We start from the raw sequence: 19,545 nt of genomic DNA, 5'->3' as shown, positions 1-19,545 counted from the left end.
GTGTCACATGACCTGCTGTAAAATTTGCAGAACCCAAAAATGACCATTAAATGGCTTCTCTCCCTCAACCCAGTGGCCAGTCATGCGCGTGGAACCATTTTCTATTTATAAATCTCCCTGCGTGTTGCCTAGTGTATGTGCTCCTCTCTCATTGATTATGACAAAACTAACTGAAGTGAACCATGGAATGCCAGGTACATTAATTATCAATTCTGACTTGATTCTAGAGGTAGCTAGATAAGGTTAATCTCTTTTACAAAAAAATATTTTCAATACAATCACCACATTTTCTATGGGATTGAGGTCAAGGCTTTGTGATGGCCACTCCAACACCTTGACTTTGTTGTCCTTAAGCCATTTTGCCACAACTTTGGAAGCATGCTTGGGGTCATTGTCCATTTGGAAGACCCATTTGCGACCAAGCTTTGACATTTTGACTGTCTTGAGATGTTGCTTCAATATATCCACATAATTTTCCGTTCTCATGCTCATGCTATTTTGTGAAGTGCACCAGTCCCTCCTGCAGCAAAGCACCCCCACAACATGATGCTGCCACCCCCGTGCTTCACGGTTGGGATGGTGTTCCTCAGCTTGCAAGCATCCCCTCTTTTTCCTCCAAACATAACAATGGTCATTATGGCCAAACAGCTCTATTTTTGTTTCATCAGACCAGAGGACATTTCTCCAAAAAGTACGATCTTTGTCCCCATGTACCATAGTCTGGCTTTTTTATGGCGGTTCTGGAGCAGTGGCTTCTTCCTTGCTGAGCGTTTTTTCAGGTTGTCGATTTTAGGACTCGTTTTACTGTGGATATAGCCACTTTTGTACCTGTTTCCTCCAGCATCTTCACAAGGTCCTTTGCTGCTGTTCTGGGATTGATTTGCACTTTTCACATCAAAGTATGTTCATCTCTAGGTGACAGAATGCATCAGTATGACGGCTGCGTGGTCCCATGGTGTTTATACTTGCGTGCTATTGTTTGTACAGATGAACGTGGTACCTTCAGGCGTTTGGAAATTGCTCCCAAGGATGAACCAGAGTTGTGGAGGTCTACCATTTTGTTTCTGAGGTCTTGGCTGATTGTCTTTTGATTTTCCCATGATGTCAAGCAAAGAGGCACTGAGTTTGGAGGCCATGAAGTACATCCACTGGTACAACTCCAATTGACTCAAATGATGTCAATTAGCCTATCAGAATCTTCTAAAGCCATGACATAATTTTCTGGAATTTTCCAAGCTGTTTAAAGGCACAGTCAACTTAGTGTATGTAAACTTCTGACCCACTGGAATTGTGTTACAGTGAAATGATCTGTCTGTAAACAATTGTTGGAAGAATGACTTGTCATGCACAAAGTAGATGTCCTTACCGCCTTGCCAAAACTATAGTTTGTTAACAAGAAATTTGTGGAGTGGTTGAAAAACGAGTTTTAATGACTCCAACCTAAGTGTATGTAAACTTCCGGCTTCACATGTATGTCCTTCTCTCTGGAACATGATGCTTACAACACAATCTGTCGGATTCACATTCTCCAAGATACTCCTAATGCCATTATCCAGATTCTCAGCTCTATCATTCCGTGAATTTATTTTGAGCTGTGCACTTTTCTGTGAAACAGAGGGGTGTGGCAAACCTGACTCTTAACTTTTGAGTCCTGTTGAGTAAGTGCGCTGTGCAGAGCAGTGTCCTTGACACTGATATTTGTGTTCTGCCTGTGGCTACTGCTCCTCTCTGGTGGGGGATTCAGTTAACAGTTAGCTCTTTAGCGACCAGCCATCGATGGCCACGGCACATGCCATTTTAGTAAGCTCCAATATTTGTGAGCGAAATCTGTCAATTAATCACGGCTGACAAACGTACAGCAGATATTATTGCGTCATCTTTGTTTTTCGGTTGTTGCATGATAAGAAAAATAACGTATATAATTGATTTACACTTTGACCTACCTGCAAAATGACATCCGTTTGCTAATAGACTATCATATGTACTCACATCACTAGCTGTGTTATCTTCTCCTGGTTTAACTATATTCCCTATTTCTCTTTCTCTGTGTGCAGTGTTACTGGGGACCATGACGACAGAGGTGGGATCTGAAACGGAGGTGAAAAAAGAGCCGGAGAAGGCGGAGGAGCAGCCTGCAGAACCTGAACCACCAGCCACCAACCAGACAGACGAGGTCAAGGCCGTTGAGGCCGCCGAGCAGTCCAACGAAAGCCCCGCTCTGGCCACAGACTCAGCAGAGGCAAAGGAGAACCAGGAGGAGGCCCAGCCTGCCGACAACGCCACAGGACCGGAGGGAGAGGAGCCCCCAGCCTCACCACCAGCTTCAGAGAAGAAAGGCATCTCAAGGTTCCTCCCTCCATGGCTTAAGAAGCAGAAGTCTCAGAGCGCAGTGGGACCAAAAGAGAGCCAGGTGATGCCCAAGGAAGAGGGAGGTGTGGTTCTGGTGAAGGAGGAGGGTGAGAAGGCGGAGCAGGCCGAAGCAGAGCAGACATCATCGACGACAGCAGCTGAGCCACAGGTTGACGAAGAGCAAGTGAACGGCGAGGCGGAGCCAGAACAGAAAGAGGAAGTGAATTCAGAGGAACCAGCGGAGAATCATTCCACTGGCAGTGCAGAAACTCAGGTATGCTAGCCTATATTCGCCATATAAATTCTCTACACACCCCTTACTGTCTCTCCATTATCTTTGCATTGGTTTTTCAATTAAACTATTCTCAGATTTAGATGGATTCCTGGCAGGTGAGAACCCAGATTACTATGTTTACTGTAGCTTTACTTATCGAGACGGTCTGTTTCTCTGCTGGCTTGCTGACAGTAGTGTGTCATGGTTGACCTTGCAGTCACACAAACTGATTCAACCACAGCAAGAAAAGCAGGGACCCTGAGGAATAGGTGCCACTTATTTCAATACACTAGAGCGCTCTGCCAAGGTTCATCCTTTGCAACCCTGAGGTTAGGAATTATGAGTTAAAAACAATGTCTGTTGATACAGTATTATTCAACAGTCACAGAGAAGGTACGGCTCTATTAGTATAGAGATGTTGAATGTTCTCCTTATTAAATATCTATAAAAGACCAATAAGACGTTTGTATTATGTTGGGATCCCTGCAAGCTATTATGCTGCAGGAGAAACATCTCGTTGTGCTTGTCGCTATTCCAGCCAAATCCAAGCCCTTGTCCATGTTTGCATTTTTATCCACCTGATGACATCTGCGGTGATCAGGCCAATGGAAAACATGCGTTCTGCTGGTTAATAGCGGTGTGTACTGCGATCAAAGTTACACTCATGGTTCTCAGAGCTGTGCCAACAATCTATGGCACTAAGCAGAACTAGGCTACTCTTTGACAAATCACTGTTGACAAAATGGCCTGCATGGATTTAAAGGGTTGTTCTGTCTCTGATTCTCCTCTTGGTGATTTGTGTCTAGCCGGCTAAGGAGGAGAAAGCATCAGAGAAGTCTCAGAAGAGTGCAGCGGAGGAGGAGAAAAAAGAGACAGAGAAAGGAGGAGAGGAGAAGAAAGACCAGGAAGAGAACTTGAAGCCCGAGGGAGGACGTTATTTTATCAAGTCGCCGCTGAAACTGACCAAGAAGGTGAAGATGGTAATGTGTCATGTGACCATTCTGGATGGAAGCCAGTTCCCCTGCGAGGTGGAGGTGAGTGTCTTTAGTCTTTCCCATTGTTCTAAGCAAAGTAACACGCTCTATATCAAAGTCCAGATCCTGGACGAGACCCCAAATATAATAGTTTCTGATCACTTCAGATCATATGTGACCGACCGCCTTGATTCGGTCTTATGTTGCAAAATTTGAAATAGTTTTTTACATTGGATAAAAGTAGAGACTCAGAGCTAGAAAATGGTATATCATACACTGCAGTTGAGGAACAATGGGAAAGTAATTCTGCTTTGAAAGTTGATAAACTTGCAACCCTACTTTTGAGAGAATGGCTCTTGAATGTTTTGGTACCTACTGGAGAGCTCTGTCTACACCCATTCAGCATCGTTCACACCCTCTTAAGACTTAGTCCCACCCATCTCTATGGATTCACATGTGAGGCCATGTGGTAAACACACACTATATCAAATAAAATATTTTTTTTCCTCACATGCACAGGATACAGAAGGTGTAAACGGTACAGTGATAGTGCTTGCATAGTTGCAATATCAAAAACAGAAAGTGTCCAGATGATGCTTACCTGACACACTTGGCTAAATTGATGGGTCATGTGAAGGAAATGCTATAACCACCCCTCCACCCTCGTCTAGCTAAGTGGATGGGTCTCTATTGCCTAGAGTAGACAGTACACATGTTCATGAAATACAATTGATGGCCGTAATCACCCCCAGACACACCTGCTATTTTGATGGGTCATGTAATAATCCATCCGAAGTAGAGTCTTTTCTTTGGACTTTTAGCTAACTAAACAATTAACCAGAATAACCCCAACTCATACTACCAATACAAACATTGTCATAGCTGTAGTATGAATCTGCTGGTAGCGCAAGCTAACAAACTAGGTTCGATGTTAGCTATCTAACATTAGGCTATTACTAGCAATGCAAATGGATTTCTGATTCAAATGATATTACTACACCTATCATACATGTAACGTTAGTTAGCGAGACAGCAAGCTAACGTTTGCTAGTTAACGAACAGTATGCTTTAACTTGCAATAAAACAACATTCTGACTAAATTAGAAAGTTATATCTCAAATGTAGCTAGACTCTTACCCGTATACATGGATGAACGCATCACGGCAGACTGGAACCATTTAACTCTGTTTTGTTTGTAGCTACATCTTGTTTGGCCAGTGTTGTCAAGTCACTCCAGTTCACACTGACGGTGGCGTGTGCAGAAAGTAGCCCATCACTTTTTCCTACTGATCTGTCGATGGCGCCTGCTAAATTCAGGCCATCAATGTTGAGAAAAGTACCAAAACGTTTGTATTTCTCAATGGCTGATGTTATATCTTTCAAAAACAGTGTTGTAGAAAGGACTGTCAATGCACACTGAACAGCTCACGTTATAGACACAAGCGTGCTACGTGGCAGACCAATCCAAACTCATCTCCCTGCATGTCCAGCCCATACATTATCTCAGCCAATCATCGCTAGTTGGAAGGTTCCTGCTTTTTTTCCATGGCTAAACCAACTAGACCCGTAATTTACCAATTTTATTTGTATTTATGGATGTAATACAAGTTTAAGGCACATGAAAGTTCTAATGCTCCAGAAGGCATTTCTGCCCCCCCAAAAAAACATTTTGATTAATAAAAATATGTTTACATTCACTCCTGTGAAGTAGTGACGTGCGACATTTCAGGAAACTAGGCGTATGAGTCGCATATCGTTGAACATTGGTGATGGAAGTCAGACCAGATGTTTCAAGTGTTTACTATATTGTGAGGAGTCCCAAGGTTATTTTGAAGCTTGTGGTAATTGCCTTTTTTCTATCTTTCAGAGGAAAAAATAGCCTACCTTTTTAATCCCGTGTTCTGACAGATTAATAGCCTAGTTCACATGTCAAACTCATTCCACTGAGGGCCTGCGGTTTTTCACTCCTCCCTTGTACTTGATTGATGAATTAAGGTCACTGATTATTAAGGAACTCTTCTCATCTAGTTGTCTAAGTCAGGCGTTCCCAAACGTTTTCACTCAGGCCCCCCTTCCAGCATTGGAGAACGTCCTCCACCACCCACATCTATTTCTATGTGCACAAGCACTGTTCATCACACAAACTATTCACACCCTTATTGTTGGTGGCGAGACAATTTTGCATGTTTAAAGCTTAAGGGGTACAGAACATTTAGTAGATTTAAAGTACATTTTCTTGCAATTATATATATTTTGCAACAATCTGTGCTAAAAATGTTAGCTGACATGGGCTAGTTGATTTTGGACATTTCTCACAAGTTCTAAATAGCTCTAAGGTATACAATGACTAACATGACGAGGAAAACAGATGATGCACTACCCAATTACAACTTTCAAGAGTAAGTTGAAAGCCGGACTGAGTTTCTCAGGGCGGGCTCCACCATTTTGGGAACCACAGAGGAACTGTGAAATAAAATAAAAAACCACTGGTCTAGGTCTTAATTGAAAGGGAAAAACCTAAAAACCAGCAGACACTAGGCCTTCCATGGAATGAGGTTGACACCCCTGGCTGAGTTGTATCTCTGTGTTAAGATTCAGAACCATTGTCATGTTTACTTGGTATTGTCCCAGGAGAAAACAGTGCAGTGCACCCATCCCCTGGCTGTATTGGAGCTGTCCACAGCACTGCAGCCTCTCCTTATTCGGTGAACCTCATTACGATAATGTTGTTTAGTGCAGGAAGAGGAGGAGAGCGTTACGTATAATCCTGTTGAATAGATTGCCAGGTTTTCATGTCAGGCCCATTATTTCCTCCCATGCTACCGTTGGACCCTGGGACTATTTATAGCTCCTCTGCTGTGTGCTGCTGCTTCTGCAGATGATCTCAACAGGACATCAACCTGTAAATACAGAGGAGAGGTGGTGACTGGGTGATTCTCACCAAACTGGCATTTCACAACAAACAAATATATATACACAGTGCCTTAAAGTATCCAGAACCCTTGACTTTTTCCACATTTTGTTACTTTACAGCCTTATTCTAGAATTGCTGAGGATTTTTATTTAATCAATCTACACACACTAACCCATAATGACAAAGCAAAAACAGCTTTGTAGAAATGTTTGCAACTGTATTAACAATAAACATACCTTATTCACATAAGTATTCAGACCCTTTGCTATGAGGCTTGAAATTGAGCTCAGATGCATCCTGTTTCCATTGATCATCCTTGATGTTTCTATAACTTGATTGGAGTCCACCTGTGGTAAATTAATTGGACATGATTTGGAAAGGCACACCTGTCTTTAAGTTCCCACAGTTGACAGTGCATGTCAGAGCAAAAACCGAGCCATGGGGTCAAAGGTATTGTCTGTAGAGCTCCGAGACAGGATTATGTCGAGGCACATATCTGGGGAAAGGTACCAACAAACTTCTGCAGCGTAGAAGGTCCCCAAGAACACAGTGGCCTCCATAATTCTTAAATGTGAAGAGGTTTGGAACCACCTAGACTCTCCTTAGAGCTCGCCAAACTGAGCAATCGGGGGAGAAAGGCCTTGGTAAGGGATGTGACCAAGAACCCGATGGTCACTCTGACAGAGCTCCAGAGTTCCTCTGTGGAGATTGAAGAACCTTCCAGAAGGACAACCATCTCTGCAGCACTCCACCAATCAGGCCTTTATGGTAGTGGCCAGACATAAGCCACTCCTCAGTAAAAGGCACATGACAGCCCGCTTGGAGTTTGCCAAAAGGCACCTAAAAGACTCAGACCATGAGAAACAAGATTCTCTGGTCTGATGAAACCAAGAATTGACTCTTTAGCCTGAATGCCAAGCATCACGTCTGAAGGAAACCTGGCACCATCCTTACGGTAAAGCATGGTGGTGGCAGCATCAGGCTGTGGGGGTGTTTTCAGCGGCAGGGACTGGTAGACTAGTCAGGATCGAGGGAGCGCTGAATGGAGCGAAGTACAGAGATCCTTGATGAAAACCTGCTCCAGAGCGCTCAGGACCACAGACTGGGTTGAAGGTTCACCTTCCAACAGGACAACGACCTGTTGCACACAGCCAATTCAACGCAGGAGTGGCTTCGGGACAAGTCTCGATGTCCTTGAGTGACCCAGCCAGAGCCCAGACTTCAACCCTCGATCGAACATCTCTGGAGAGACCTAAAATTAGCTGTGCAGCAACGTTCCCCATCCAACCTGACAGCGCTTGAGAGGATCTGCAGAGAAGAATGTGAGGAACTCCCCAAATACAGGTGTGCCAAGCGTGTAGCGTCATACCCAAGAACACTCAATGCTGCCAAAGGTGCTTCAACAAAGTACTGATTAATGGGTCAGAATACTTATGTAAATGTGATATTTCTGTTTTTATTTTATGTACAGTACCAGTCAAAAGTTTGGAGACTCTTACTCATTCAAGGATTTTTCTTTATTTGTAAAATGTTCTACATTGTGGAATAATAGTGAAGACAAACTATTTACCTGTCTAGGAACAGCTCGCCATCAGCCAATGAAATTGCAGGGCGCCAAATTCAATCAACAGAAATCTCATCATTCAAATTTCTCAAACATACAAGTATTAGACACCATTTAAAAAAACTTCTCGTTAATCCAACCACCGTGTCCAATTTCAAAAAGGCATTTCGGCGAAAGCAGAACATATCATTATGTTAAGTCAGCAAATTGGCACAGAAAGCATACAGCCATTTTCCAACCAAAGAGAGGAGTCACAAAAAGCAAAAATAGAGAAAATGAATCACTAGCCTTTGATATTCTTCATCAGATGACACTCCCGGGACAACATGTTACACAATACATGTATGTTTTGTTCGATCAAGTTCAAATTTATATCCAAAAACCTCAGTTTACATTTTGCTTTGACTCCAAAACATCCCGTGAATTTGCAGAGCCACATCAATTTACAGAAATACTCATAATAAACTTTGATAAAAGATACAAGTATTATGCACAGAATTATAGATATACACTGCTCAAAAAAATAAAGGGAACACTAAAATAACACATCCTAGATCTGAATGAAATATTCTTATTAAATTCTTTTTTCTTTACATAGTTGAATGTGCTGACAACAAAATCACACAAATTATCAATGGAAATCAAATTTATCAACCCATGGAGGTCTGGATTTGCAGTCACACTCAAAATTAAAGTGGAAAACCACACTAGAGGCTGATCCAACTTTGATGTAATGTCCTTAAAACAAGTCAAAATGAGGCTCAGTGTGTGTGGCCTCCACGTGCCTGTATGACCTCCCTACAACGCCTGGGCATGCTCCTGATGAGGTGGCGGATGGTCTCCTGAGGGATCTCCTCCCAGACCTGGACTAAAGCATCCGCCAACTCCTGGACAGTCTGTGGTGCAACGTGGCGTTGGTGGATGGAGCGAGACATGATGTCCCAGATGTGTTCAATTGGATTCAGGTCTGGGGAACGGGCGGGCCAGTCCATAGCATCAATGCCTTCCTCTTGCAGGAACTGCTGACACACTCCAGCCACATGAGGTCTAGCATTGTCTTGCATTAGGAGGAACCCATGGCCAACCGCACCAGCATATGGTCTCACAAGGGGTCTGAGGATCTCATCTCGGTACCTAATGGCAGTCAGGCTACCTCTGGCAAGCACATGGAGGGCTGTGCGGCCCCCCAAAGAAATGCCACCCCACACCATGACTGACCCACCGCCAAACCGGTCATGCTGGAGGATGTTGCAGGCAGCAGAACGTTCTCCACGGCGGCTCCAGACTCTGTCACGTCTGTCACATGTGCTCAGTGTAAACCTGCTTTCATCTGTGAAGAGCACAGGGCGCCAGTGGTGAATTTGCCAATCTTGGTGTTCTCTGGCAAATGCCAAACGTCCTGCATGGTGTTGGGCTGTAAGCACAACCCCCACCTGTAGGCGTCGGGCCCTCATACCACCCTCATGGAGTCTGTTTCTGACCGTTTGAGCAGACACATGCACATTTGTGGCCTGCTGGAGGTCATTTTGCAGGGCTCTGGCAGTGCTCCTCCTAATCCTCCTTGCACAAAGGCGGAGGTAGCGGTCCTGCTGCTGGGTTGTTGCCCTCCTACGGCCTCCTCCACGTCTCCTGTACTGGCCTGTCTCCTGGTAGCGCCTCCATGCTCTGGACACTACGCTGACACAGCAAACCTTGCCACAGCTCGCATTGATGTGCCATCCTGGATGAGCTGCACTACCTGAGCCACTTGTGTGGGTTGTATACTCCGTCTCATGCTACCACTAGAGTGAAAGCACCGCCAGCATTCAAAAGTGACCAAAACATCAGCCAGGAAGCATAGGAACTGAGAAGTGGTCTGTGGTCACCACCTGCAGAACCACTCCTTTATTCGGGGTGTCTTGCTAATTGCCTATAATTTCCACCTGTTGTCTATTCCATTTGCACAACAGCATGTGAAATTTATTGTCAATCAGTGTTGCTTCCTAAGTGGACAGTTTGATTTCACAGAAGTGTGATTGACTTGGAGTTATATTGTTGTTTAAGTGTTCCCTTTATTTTTTGGAGCAGTGTACATTTTTTGGCGTGGTTGGAAAAAAAAGTTAATGACTCTAACCTAAGTGTATGTAAACTTCTGACTTGAACTGTATGTGTTATTACATAGTTCTGATGTCTTCACTATTATTCACATTGTAGAAAATAGTAAAAATAGAGAAAAACCCTTGAATGAGTAGGTGTCAACTTTTGACTGGTACTGTACAGGTAAATTTAGCTTTCACTACATTGGACCTTAGCTCACGTTTTTTAAGTCTGGCTCCATTTGGCTTCTTCCATGGGTTTTAATGATGTGGGCTATCATCTGGTTTGGCTGTGTAATGACCAGTGTTGTGTGTCTAGGGCTGGGAGATCATTGGACTGGGCCTGTGTCTGGTGGCAGGCTGGATGCCCTCTCTCTCTGGTCCTCAGATGCACATGAAGCCTGAGTATGGGTGGGAGTAATGTGGTGCAATGCACAGGTTCCCAAACCTTTTCACTCAGGACCCCGTTCCAACATTGGGGAACATCTTGTGAGTGCGCCCCACATCTTCTTGCGCATTGTACTTGACCCAAACTGTTCACTCCTCTTGCTGGTGGTAGAGAACATTTTGCAGGTTTATGTCCTGCAACTCTTTGATTTGTCGCAGGCGCAATGACAATTTTGCAGTTTTAAAGCAAATTTTCTTGCAATTCCATACATTTTTGCCATGTCTAATGTGTGTTCATGTTATATTTTTTGAATGATTCAATCATTACAACAATCTATGGGGGGGTAAACCTAGTGACCAAAACGTTAGCTGACAATGATATTGAAATTTCTGACACTCCAGTTTGTGAACCACTTATGTTTTGCACTACTGGGGTAAGCGCTCGTACTGATGGAAGTGGGTAAAAGATAAGCCAATGAGCTGATTGAGGGGGCCGGCCCGTAACCCCTGACCTGGACGTTGGAGCGATTGGGGGCGGGTGACACCCCTGCCCTAGCTGGGGTAAAAGCAGGGTGGACGGCTGGGGCTCGTCTGGTGTTCACGTCTGGTTCTCTGAAGCCCACCACGGGTAGGGCAGATTAGCGGGGGGTCCTGAGCCCCCCACATATTAAACCTGTAGCATCTGCTGTCCCCCGCAGACACGTGGCAAACCAACCCTCCCTGACTGCAAACTCATAACCAGTCATCATATCCTCCAGTCAGCCAGTTATCTCTACATATAAAGGACTAGGAAGAGGGAGAAGTGACAGAGGGCAGTGATCAATGATCCACTCAGTAGGATAGATGGAGCTTCTTTATTCAGAATTACAAGTCAAGTGTTAAAGCTAGTTGTTAGCGGTTGCTGAAGTCTACCTCACCAGGCTGTGATCTGTTATGTTAGTGCTTTTGACTGTTGCACTGTGGGTTGCACTGTGTGATCGACAGTGTTAATGGTGGATCTCAGGGCCACTGAACATGCGTTTTGCGATGGAGGTATGGTTTGTGAATGGGGTCCAACACTAATTGCACAGTGCTGTTTGAACAGAGACAGCTTTGTTTGCAGTTTCAGAAAAGCTGAGGCATCAGTACATGCCATTGTTGGAGTATTCAGCCAGAAGACAGTGGCAAATTTATAATGAGACTGCAGTGGAGGAATTACATCTATCTGGGAGCGTTTAGAAAATGAATGAGGACAACAAAGCGTTCCAGGGATTAACCTTAATTTTTTGGGGAGAAGCAAAGCAAGCGCCAACACTAACCCTCAGTGGAAAACAATTGCATGTGTCATGTTAACACACTAGGGTCGCTTCAGACATTCTCAACAGTCTCCCTTTGTAAAAATTATTTATAGGCTGCTCTTCTCTCATTGTTGTTTAGTTCCTTAGTCGTCACTCAACTGCTAGCTAATGTCAATGCAAAATGAGGGCTATAACTCTTAACACTATAGCACAGCCTGAGTTTACTCTCTCTCTCTGACTCCAAGGTACTCTAATCTCTCTACCCTGAGAAATTACACTGAAACCAATGCAGAATGGAGCCTGCTGGAACTCTGAGGCTCTCCGGGTCTCTCTACCCGCCCTCCCCGTCTCTGCTGGGCTGTGTAGCACCCAGGCCAGGCAGACCAAGCCCATTAGAACTCAGTGGGGCATTGAGATGTCTCTGGGAGACTGCAGCCTCGGCAGCGCCCTCCTCTCCTCCCCTCTTTCCTTTTCCTCTTTCCTTTCCCCCCCAGTGCCATTGGGTACTGGGCCACAGGTTAATGACTACGACTCTGATTATCCAATCCTTCATTCTTCTGTCTCCTACTTTATTGATCTTCCATCAATCAACCCTTTCTGTAATGTCAGTCTACTGGAAAATAATAGTCATGCATATCTAAAGAGTACTAGCCTATCAATGAATCTCTGTAGTACCAGCGAGAGAGCTTGAGTCTAATGCATTAGCTATCATAGAAACACAATGCTCTGGTACTGCCACACTACATAAAGCATGATTCTCAATCACTCTGACAAAGCCCTGCAACTCAAGGTACAGTATGTCCTCACGCATACATACAGTATTTTCCCTTGCGTTGTGAGTGCCTTGCAATATAAGAGTGATGAAACCATAATATGTTGTGTGTCAACAAACAGTAATGGCGTCTGGGGCTCATTAGAGGGGCACAGTTGGTGAGTGCAGCAACACGGTCCTCTCCTCTTCAGCCAGTGGTGTGGCTCTGTGCAGTACAATGTTGCCTCCACTGCGCTCTGCTTGGCTACAGACTCCTGCTGCATTATTTAGCCATCCAGCTCATCGAGCATTAGGGCTCCAGTCCCGATGGATACATTTGAGTCTAATCCGCTGTAACAGCCCAGAGCTCTGGGGATCCAGAGACCAGCCTCACCATCACACAACACACCTCTCTGCAGATAGAAACCAAAAGGCTTTTAAGGGTGTTTGAGTTATTGTCTTGTCACATTCTCTCCTTGCCCCATGATTTTCTAGATGTTTCTTCGTGTGAATTTGATTCTCATCGTGTTGAAGAGGTGGAGTGTTTTCCAGCTGATTCTCTAAAAGCCTATGGGAAATTATAAAACTGCATCTGGATATCAGGTTTCTTCCAGCCATGGACAGACGGCGTAACATACTCCCCTCTGTCTCCCCCACTCTGTTCCTCTCTCCCGCCCTGTCTCTAATTCCCCAGAGATGGAACCGTCCCTTCTCTGATTGCAAAACAATATCCAGACCATCAGGCATGCTCCCATAAAGCCAAATGAGTAGAAACCCAGTGTGGATTTCCATTGTTTAAAGAGGCCTAGATTTTTGGCCAAATCTGTCATTTGTTTAGTAGGACAATGTGTAGGCCTACTTTGGTACTGTTAAAAAAAAAAATTATGGTGCAAATCTGAAAACGCCTTATGAGATGTACCCTTTGAGTGTCCTTATAGGAATCATAGGGCTGGAATTGCCAGGGACCTCACGATACGTAGGTGCCAATACGATCTGTATTGTGATTCTCACAATTCTATATGTATTGCGATTTGATGTTCAGAACATATTGCTCACAATATTCACTCACCAGCTAGTTTATTGGGTACACCACCCCGTTCACAAAAATGGATTGCTCCTACAAACAGTGAGAGACAGGCAATGAGGAAGTCAGTTACTGTTCAACTGAACGTTAGAATGGGCAAAACCAATAACCTAAGTGACTTTGGGCGTGGGATGATCGTCGGTGCCAGGCGTGCTGGATCCAGTATCTCAGAAACGGACAACCACCTGGGCTTTTCACGTTTACTGAAAAATAGTGCGACACCCAAAAAAGTCTAGTTAGCAGCAGTCCTGTGGGCGAAAACAGCTCATTGAGAGAGGTGGACGGAGAATGGCAAGAATCGTGCAAGCTAACAGGTGGGCCACAAACAGACAAATAATGGTTCAGTACAACAATGGAGTGCAGAACAGTATCTCAGAACTCCCAACTCGTCGAACATTGTTACGAATGGGCTATTGCAGCAGACGACCACCTGTGTTCCACTACTATCAGCTAAAAACAAGAAGAAGCCGCTCCAGTGGGCACGCGATCACCAACACTGGACAATTGAGGAGTGGAAAATCATCACCTGCAAGATGACAGCGAGTTCAGTTTACTTGAGTGGCCTGCACAGTCCCCAGACCTCAACCCATAGATCATCTTGGGGATGAGATGGAACGGGCTGTTCACAGCAGGAATGTACCTCTGCAGCAAGCCATCGCGTCCGCATGGACCAACATCCCTGTGAAACGTTTCCGACACCTTGTTGAATGCCCTGAAGAATTCTGTCGGTTCACAAGGCAAAGGGGGGTCCGACCCAGTACTAGATGTTTGTACCTAATAAACTGACTAGTGAGTGTATCTGCTGCACAGAGACGAGAGCGCAATGAGAGATTTGTTTTGATCAGTCATTTAAATACATGTGCTGAAAAGATATGGGCTCCCTATTTTTTTTAAAGATCGAAAACAAACTATGAAGGAACAATACTGGAGTTTTGGTGCAGGTACAGACAATATCACATATTGCGATATTGTCAAAGAATATCCCAATATGTAACTATCAAATATTATATATTAAAAAAATGACCGTCGCTAAACAGGGTTACAAACAATACTTTTGGTGATATTCGCCGTTTTGAGCTCAAAATAGGCCATCCACCTGAATCTTGTCGATCCAAAGTCTATTTCTCAAATCAAAGTCATTGACAGAGCACAGAATGCCTACTACTCTATCGTGATACTTTGCCTGGTATCGCATCACTAGTCCAATTTTGGTATCGTGACGACACTACTCTGAAAATAAGCACGATTTCTTGCTCTTTACACAGGTTTTTTGTGTGTCCGTGCAGGAAAAGTGTCACCTTTTTTTGTCCTTCACCAGTTTGCGTCCCTGACTAAAATCATGCTGTAAAGATTCACTCTTGCAAATCAGCTTGCAAGATTGCTAACTAGCCTGCGAACGTTAGCCCTACCAGCCTGCGAATGTTACATTAGCACTGAATGAGTCAGCCAGTTGCTATCAACACCTAGCTTACAGCTGCATTCAAATAAACCAAGGTTTTTGAAATATATCAAAGAATGTTAGCTATATGCAGTTATCTTAGCTAGCCAGCCAGCCAGCCAGCAAAAAAAAGCTATCCAGCTAACGTTAGCTATTCGCCTAGCCAACTAGCACGGCTATGGTCAGCATGCTCGAGCCCAACTACTGGAGACCAGTTAGAACACAACTAAAACATATTCCCAGCTCAAAAGAGCAGAGTCTTACAGACGGTAAGAGTCTGGGAAAATCTAATAGCTATAGTGCGAAAAACCAAAATCGATTCTAGATGTCAGCTAGCATGTTAGTCCTAAGCCAAGGTCGGAAATGTTACCAATCTCCCGTAGCCTACTTCAGAGAACATGCCGAAAAGTTGACAAAACAGAAAGGTGAACAGACAAGGTACCACCATTACACAATTAGAGCCAACAGGTATGATTATTCTCTTGTTTTGAGCCCACAGCAAGAAGGCACCAGATCCTGCAGTGCTAACGGTTTCCACTAGATAACACAGCCACAAAGTCAGTGAAGCGCATGAGGTGTGGCTAACGTTAGCCAGCTTGATATATATATACCGAGCTACCATACAAACTCTGTAGCACAGAGTAGATCCTCCAACATCCACGATGTTGAGAAATAGTGCATTGTGGGTAGTTCCGAAGATCTCTGGAAATAAGTTAAATATTTCAAAAAGTATACAAAATAACTGTAGTTATAGGTAACGAGCATGACTACAACTACGTTACTAAGTAATTCACCTCACTGATTTACTTTGGTGAGTTAAAACGGCTTCCTACCCTTAACCATGTGCTCTGTTAAATCATTAGCAGACAGACCAGGCCTTTTGCTTGTTCCAACCTGCCAATTTCAATTAGGCTGCAGCCCTGCACCCAGCACTAACCCATCTCCACTTGGCCAGCTAGTCCTCCTCACTGGGTGTATTGTTGGCTGTGCCACTGTGTTACTCTATGGGCTGGTTTAGCTTGGTTCAGTATGACGATTGAACATGGCACTGTATGCATCATCTCCTGCACCGCTGCATTATTGAACACACTTTTGGTGTTTTCAGGGCAACTCGCTAGCATTCATAATTCGTTCTCTCATTTACTGTAATGTGCCAAAACGCATGACTTTATGTTTACAAAGAAGATTTCTGGTGCTTTGTCTACACCCTTTGTAAGTCAAAGCTTGGCGCGCATGTATAGGGAATGTACACACAAATACTGACGTAAGACATACGCAAACTCGCTTGACGTGTGATTGCAAAATAGATAATGCTCCTTCCGAGGCTAAAGCTGACAGGGCAAAGCCCTTGGTCCTGAAGTGCCCTCTGTTAGCTTGTTAATTTACTTCTTATGGCTTCAATCCCGGTAACGGGATCGATATGACAAAAACAAAAAAGTGCAGGGCGCCAAATTCAAAAAACAGAAATCTCATAATTACAATTCCTCAGACATTCATGTGTCTTATATAATTTTAAAGGTAATCTTGTTGTTAATCCCACCAAAGTGTCCGATTTCAAATAGGCTTTTCAGCGAAAGCACTACAAACGATTATGTTAGGTCACCACAAAACCACAATAAGCACAGCCATTTTTTCAGCGAAAGATAGCTTTCACAAAAACCAGAAATAGAGAAAATTAATCACTAACCTTTGATTATCTTCATCAGATGCCACTCATAGGACTTCATGTTACACAATACATGCATGTTTTGTTTGATAAAGTTCATATTTATATCAAAAAAATCTGAGTTTACATTGGCGCGTTAGATTCACTAGTTGCAAAAACATCAAGTGATTTTGCATAGCCACATTGTTTCAACAGAAATACTCATCATAAATGTAGATGATAATACAAGTTATACACATGGAATTATAGATATACCTCTCCTTAATGCAACCGCTGTGTCAGATTTCAAAAAAACTTTACGGAAAAATAAACCACGCAATAATCTGAGACGGAGCTCAGAACATTAGCCAAATTAGCCGCCATGTTGGACTCAACAGAAACCAGAAAATACATGATAAATGTTTCCTTACCTTTGATGAACTTCATCAGAATGCAGTCCTAGGAATCCCAGGTCCACAATAAATGCTTGATTTGTTCGATAATGTCCGTTATTTATGTCCAATTAGCTACTTTCAAATTGTTTACCAAACGCCCTAACAAGTCTCAAAGCGCGTCCACTATAACGTGACGAAATGTCCAAAAGTTCCGTTACAGTCAGTAGAAACATGTCAAACGATGTACTGAATCAATCTCTAGAATGTTGTTAACATACATCTTGAATAACGTTCCAACCGGAGAATTACATCGACTTCGATGGAACGGAGCTCACTCTTACGTGAATGCGCCAGTTCAATGCGTGGGCACCTCATGGAAGTGATTACTCATTCCTGTCTCCTTCGGCCTCCCTTCACATTAGAGTCATCAGACTAAGTTCTATTGACATCTAGTGGAAGCCGTAGGAAGTGAAAACCCATCCATATCTCTGTATTTTCAATGAGAGCTTGGTTGAAAATCTGGCACCCCCAGAATATATCCAAACAGAAGTGGAACGTCTCAGGTTTTTGCCCGCCATATGAGTTCTGTTATACTCAGACATCATTCAAACAGTTTTAGAAACTTCAGTGTTTTCTATCCAATACTAATAATAATATGCATATATTAGCAACTATGACATAGGAGCAGGCCGTTTACTCTGTGCACCTTTCATCCAAGCTACTCAATACTGCCCCTTCAGCCATAAGAAGTTAACTGACTTGCCTAGTTAATCAGAATCGGCCATTCTGAGTAATCGGTCGACCTCTAGTACAGAGCCACAGACAAAAGGCTTCATAAAACTTGTCGTATACTGTATAATCCATCCAAATAGTGTTAGCCTGTTTCTTACAGCCTTTAAAAAAAGAAATCACAGATCTATTTACGCCATGTTCAACTGGAGGTGAGGTAAACACACACGACCCTAATCCCCAAGGTGTTGGTGAGAGATGCTCCTTCCTGAGGGCTGTCGTAACCAGGACAATGCGCCATGGAAACAAACAAACTTATGCAGATCATCCACTATGGGTCTCTATGGACTGAAGCCATCCGTCAAAAAGGTGTAGCTAGGCCTATGCTACGCTAGCGAACTACTAGCTTGCCTCATTAGGATTCATCCATTGGCCAGCGCTCTACAGTGCAGGTCAATTAGCTCAGTCATTAAGAACACATTCTTATTTTCAATGACTGCCTAGGAACGGTGGGTTAACGGGCAGAACGACAGATTTTTACCTTGTCAGCTCGGGGATTCGTTTTTGCAACCTTCCGGTTACTAGTCCAATGCTCTAACCACCTGCCTTACATTGCACTCCACGAGGCACCTACGTGGCATGCTGACTACCTGTTACGCGAGGGCAGCAAGAAGCCAAGGTAAGTTGCTAGCTAGCATTAAACTTAAAAAACAATCAATCTTAACATAATCACTAGTTAACTACACATGGTTGATGATATTACTAGTTTATCTAGCGTGTCCTGCGTTGCATATAATCGATGTGGTGCCTGTTAATTTCTCATTGAATCACAGCCTACTTCGACAAACGGGTGATGATTTAACAAGCGCATTTGCGGACCGGTTCCGTATTTCACTGAAAGAATAAACATTTTGTTTTCGAAATGATAGTTTCCGGATTCTACCATATTAATGACCAAAGGCTCGTATTTCTGTGTTATTATGTTATAATTAAGTCTATGATTTGATAGAGCAGTCTGACTGAGCAATGGTAGGCAGCAGCAGGCTCGTAAGCATTCATTCAAACAGCACTTTTGTGCTTTTTCCAGCAGCTCTTCACAATTCTTCAAGCATTGCGCTGTTTATGACTTCAAGCCTATCAACTCTCGAGATTAGGCTGGTGTAACCGATATGAAATGGCTAGCTAGTTATCGGGGTGCGCGCTAATAGCGTTTCAAACGTCACTCGCTCTGAGACTTGGAGTAGTTGTTCCCCTTGCTCTGCATGGGTAACGCTGCTTCGAGGGTGGCTGTTGTTGATGTGTTCCTGGTTCGAGCCCAGGTAGGGGCGAGGAGAGGGACGGAAGCTATACTGTTACACTGGCAATACTAAAGTGCCTATAAGAACATCCAATAGTCAAAGGTATATGAAATACAAATGGTATAGAGAGAAATATAATAACTACAACCTAAAACTTCTTACCTGGGAATATTGAAAACTCATGTTAAAAGGAATCACCAGCTTTCATATGTTCTCATGTTCTGAGCAGGGAACTTAAATGTTAGCTTTTTTACATGGCACATATTGCACTTTTACTTTCTTCTCCAACACTTTGTTTTTGCATTATTTAAACCAAATTGAACACGTTTCATTATTTATTTCAGGCTAAATTGATATTATTGATGTATTATATTAAGTTAAAATAAGTGTA

General features: G+C 43.5%; 1 protein-coding gene across 12 annotated transcripts in view; it reads left to right on the top strand.

Moving 5' to 3' along the window:
• Positions 1–19,545, top strand: part of LOC139556250 (protein 4.1-like) — a 106,944-nt gene that overhangs the window by 51,145 nt on the left and 36,254 nt on the right. For 10 of the 12 annotated variants that reach the window (XR_011671088.1, XM_071369957.1, XM_071369956.1 and 7 more), the window contains exons 2-3: positions 2,055–2,623; positions 3,430–3,657. Coding sequence is in view for 11 of the 12 variants with exons in the window: in XM_071369957.1 (XP_071226058.1) it covers positions 2,069–2,623; positions 3,430–3,657 (783 nt within the window). In the remaining variant the exon portion in view is untranslated. The remainder of the gene's footprint in view (positions 1–2,054; positions 2,624–3,429; positions 3,658–19,545) is intronic. The other 2 variants (XM_071369958.1, XM_071369959.1) reach the window with 1 other exon arrangement.

This window comes from Salvelinus alpinus, chromosome 27 (assembly GCF_045679555.1).
Source record: "Salvelinus alpinus chromosome 27, SLU_Salpinus.1, whole genome shotgun sequence".
Taxonomy (NCBI): domain Eukaryota; kingdom Metazoa; phylum Chordata; class Actinopteri; order Salmoniformes; family Salmonidae; genus Salvelinus; species Salvelinus alpinus.
This window is presented reverse-complemented; position numbering and strand designations above follow the sequence as displayed.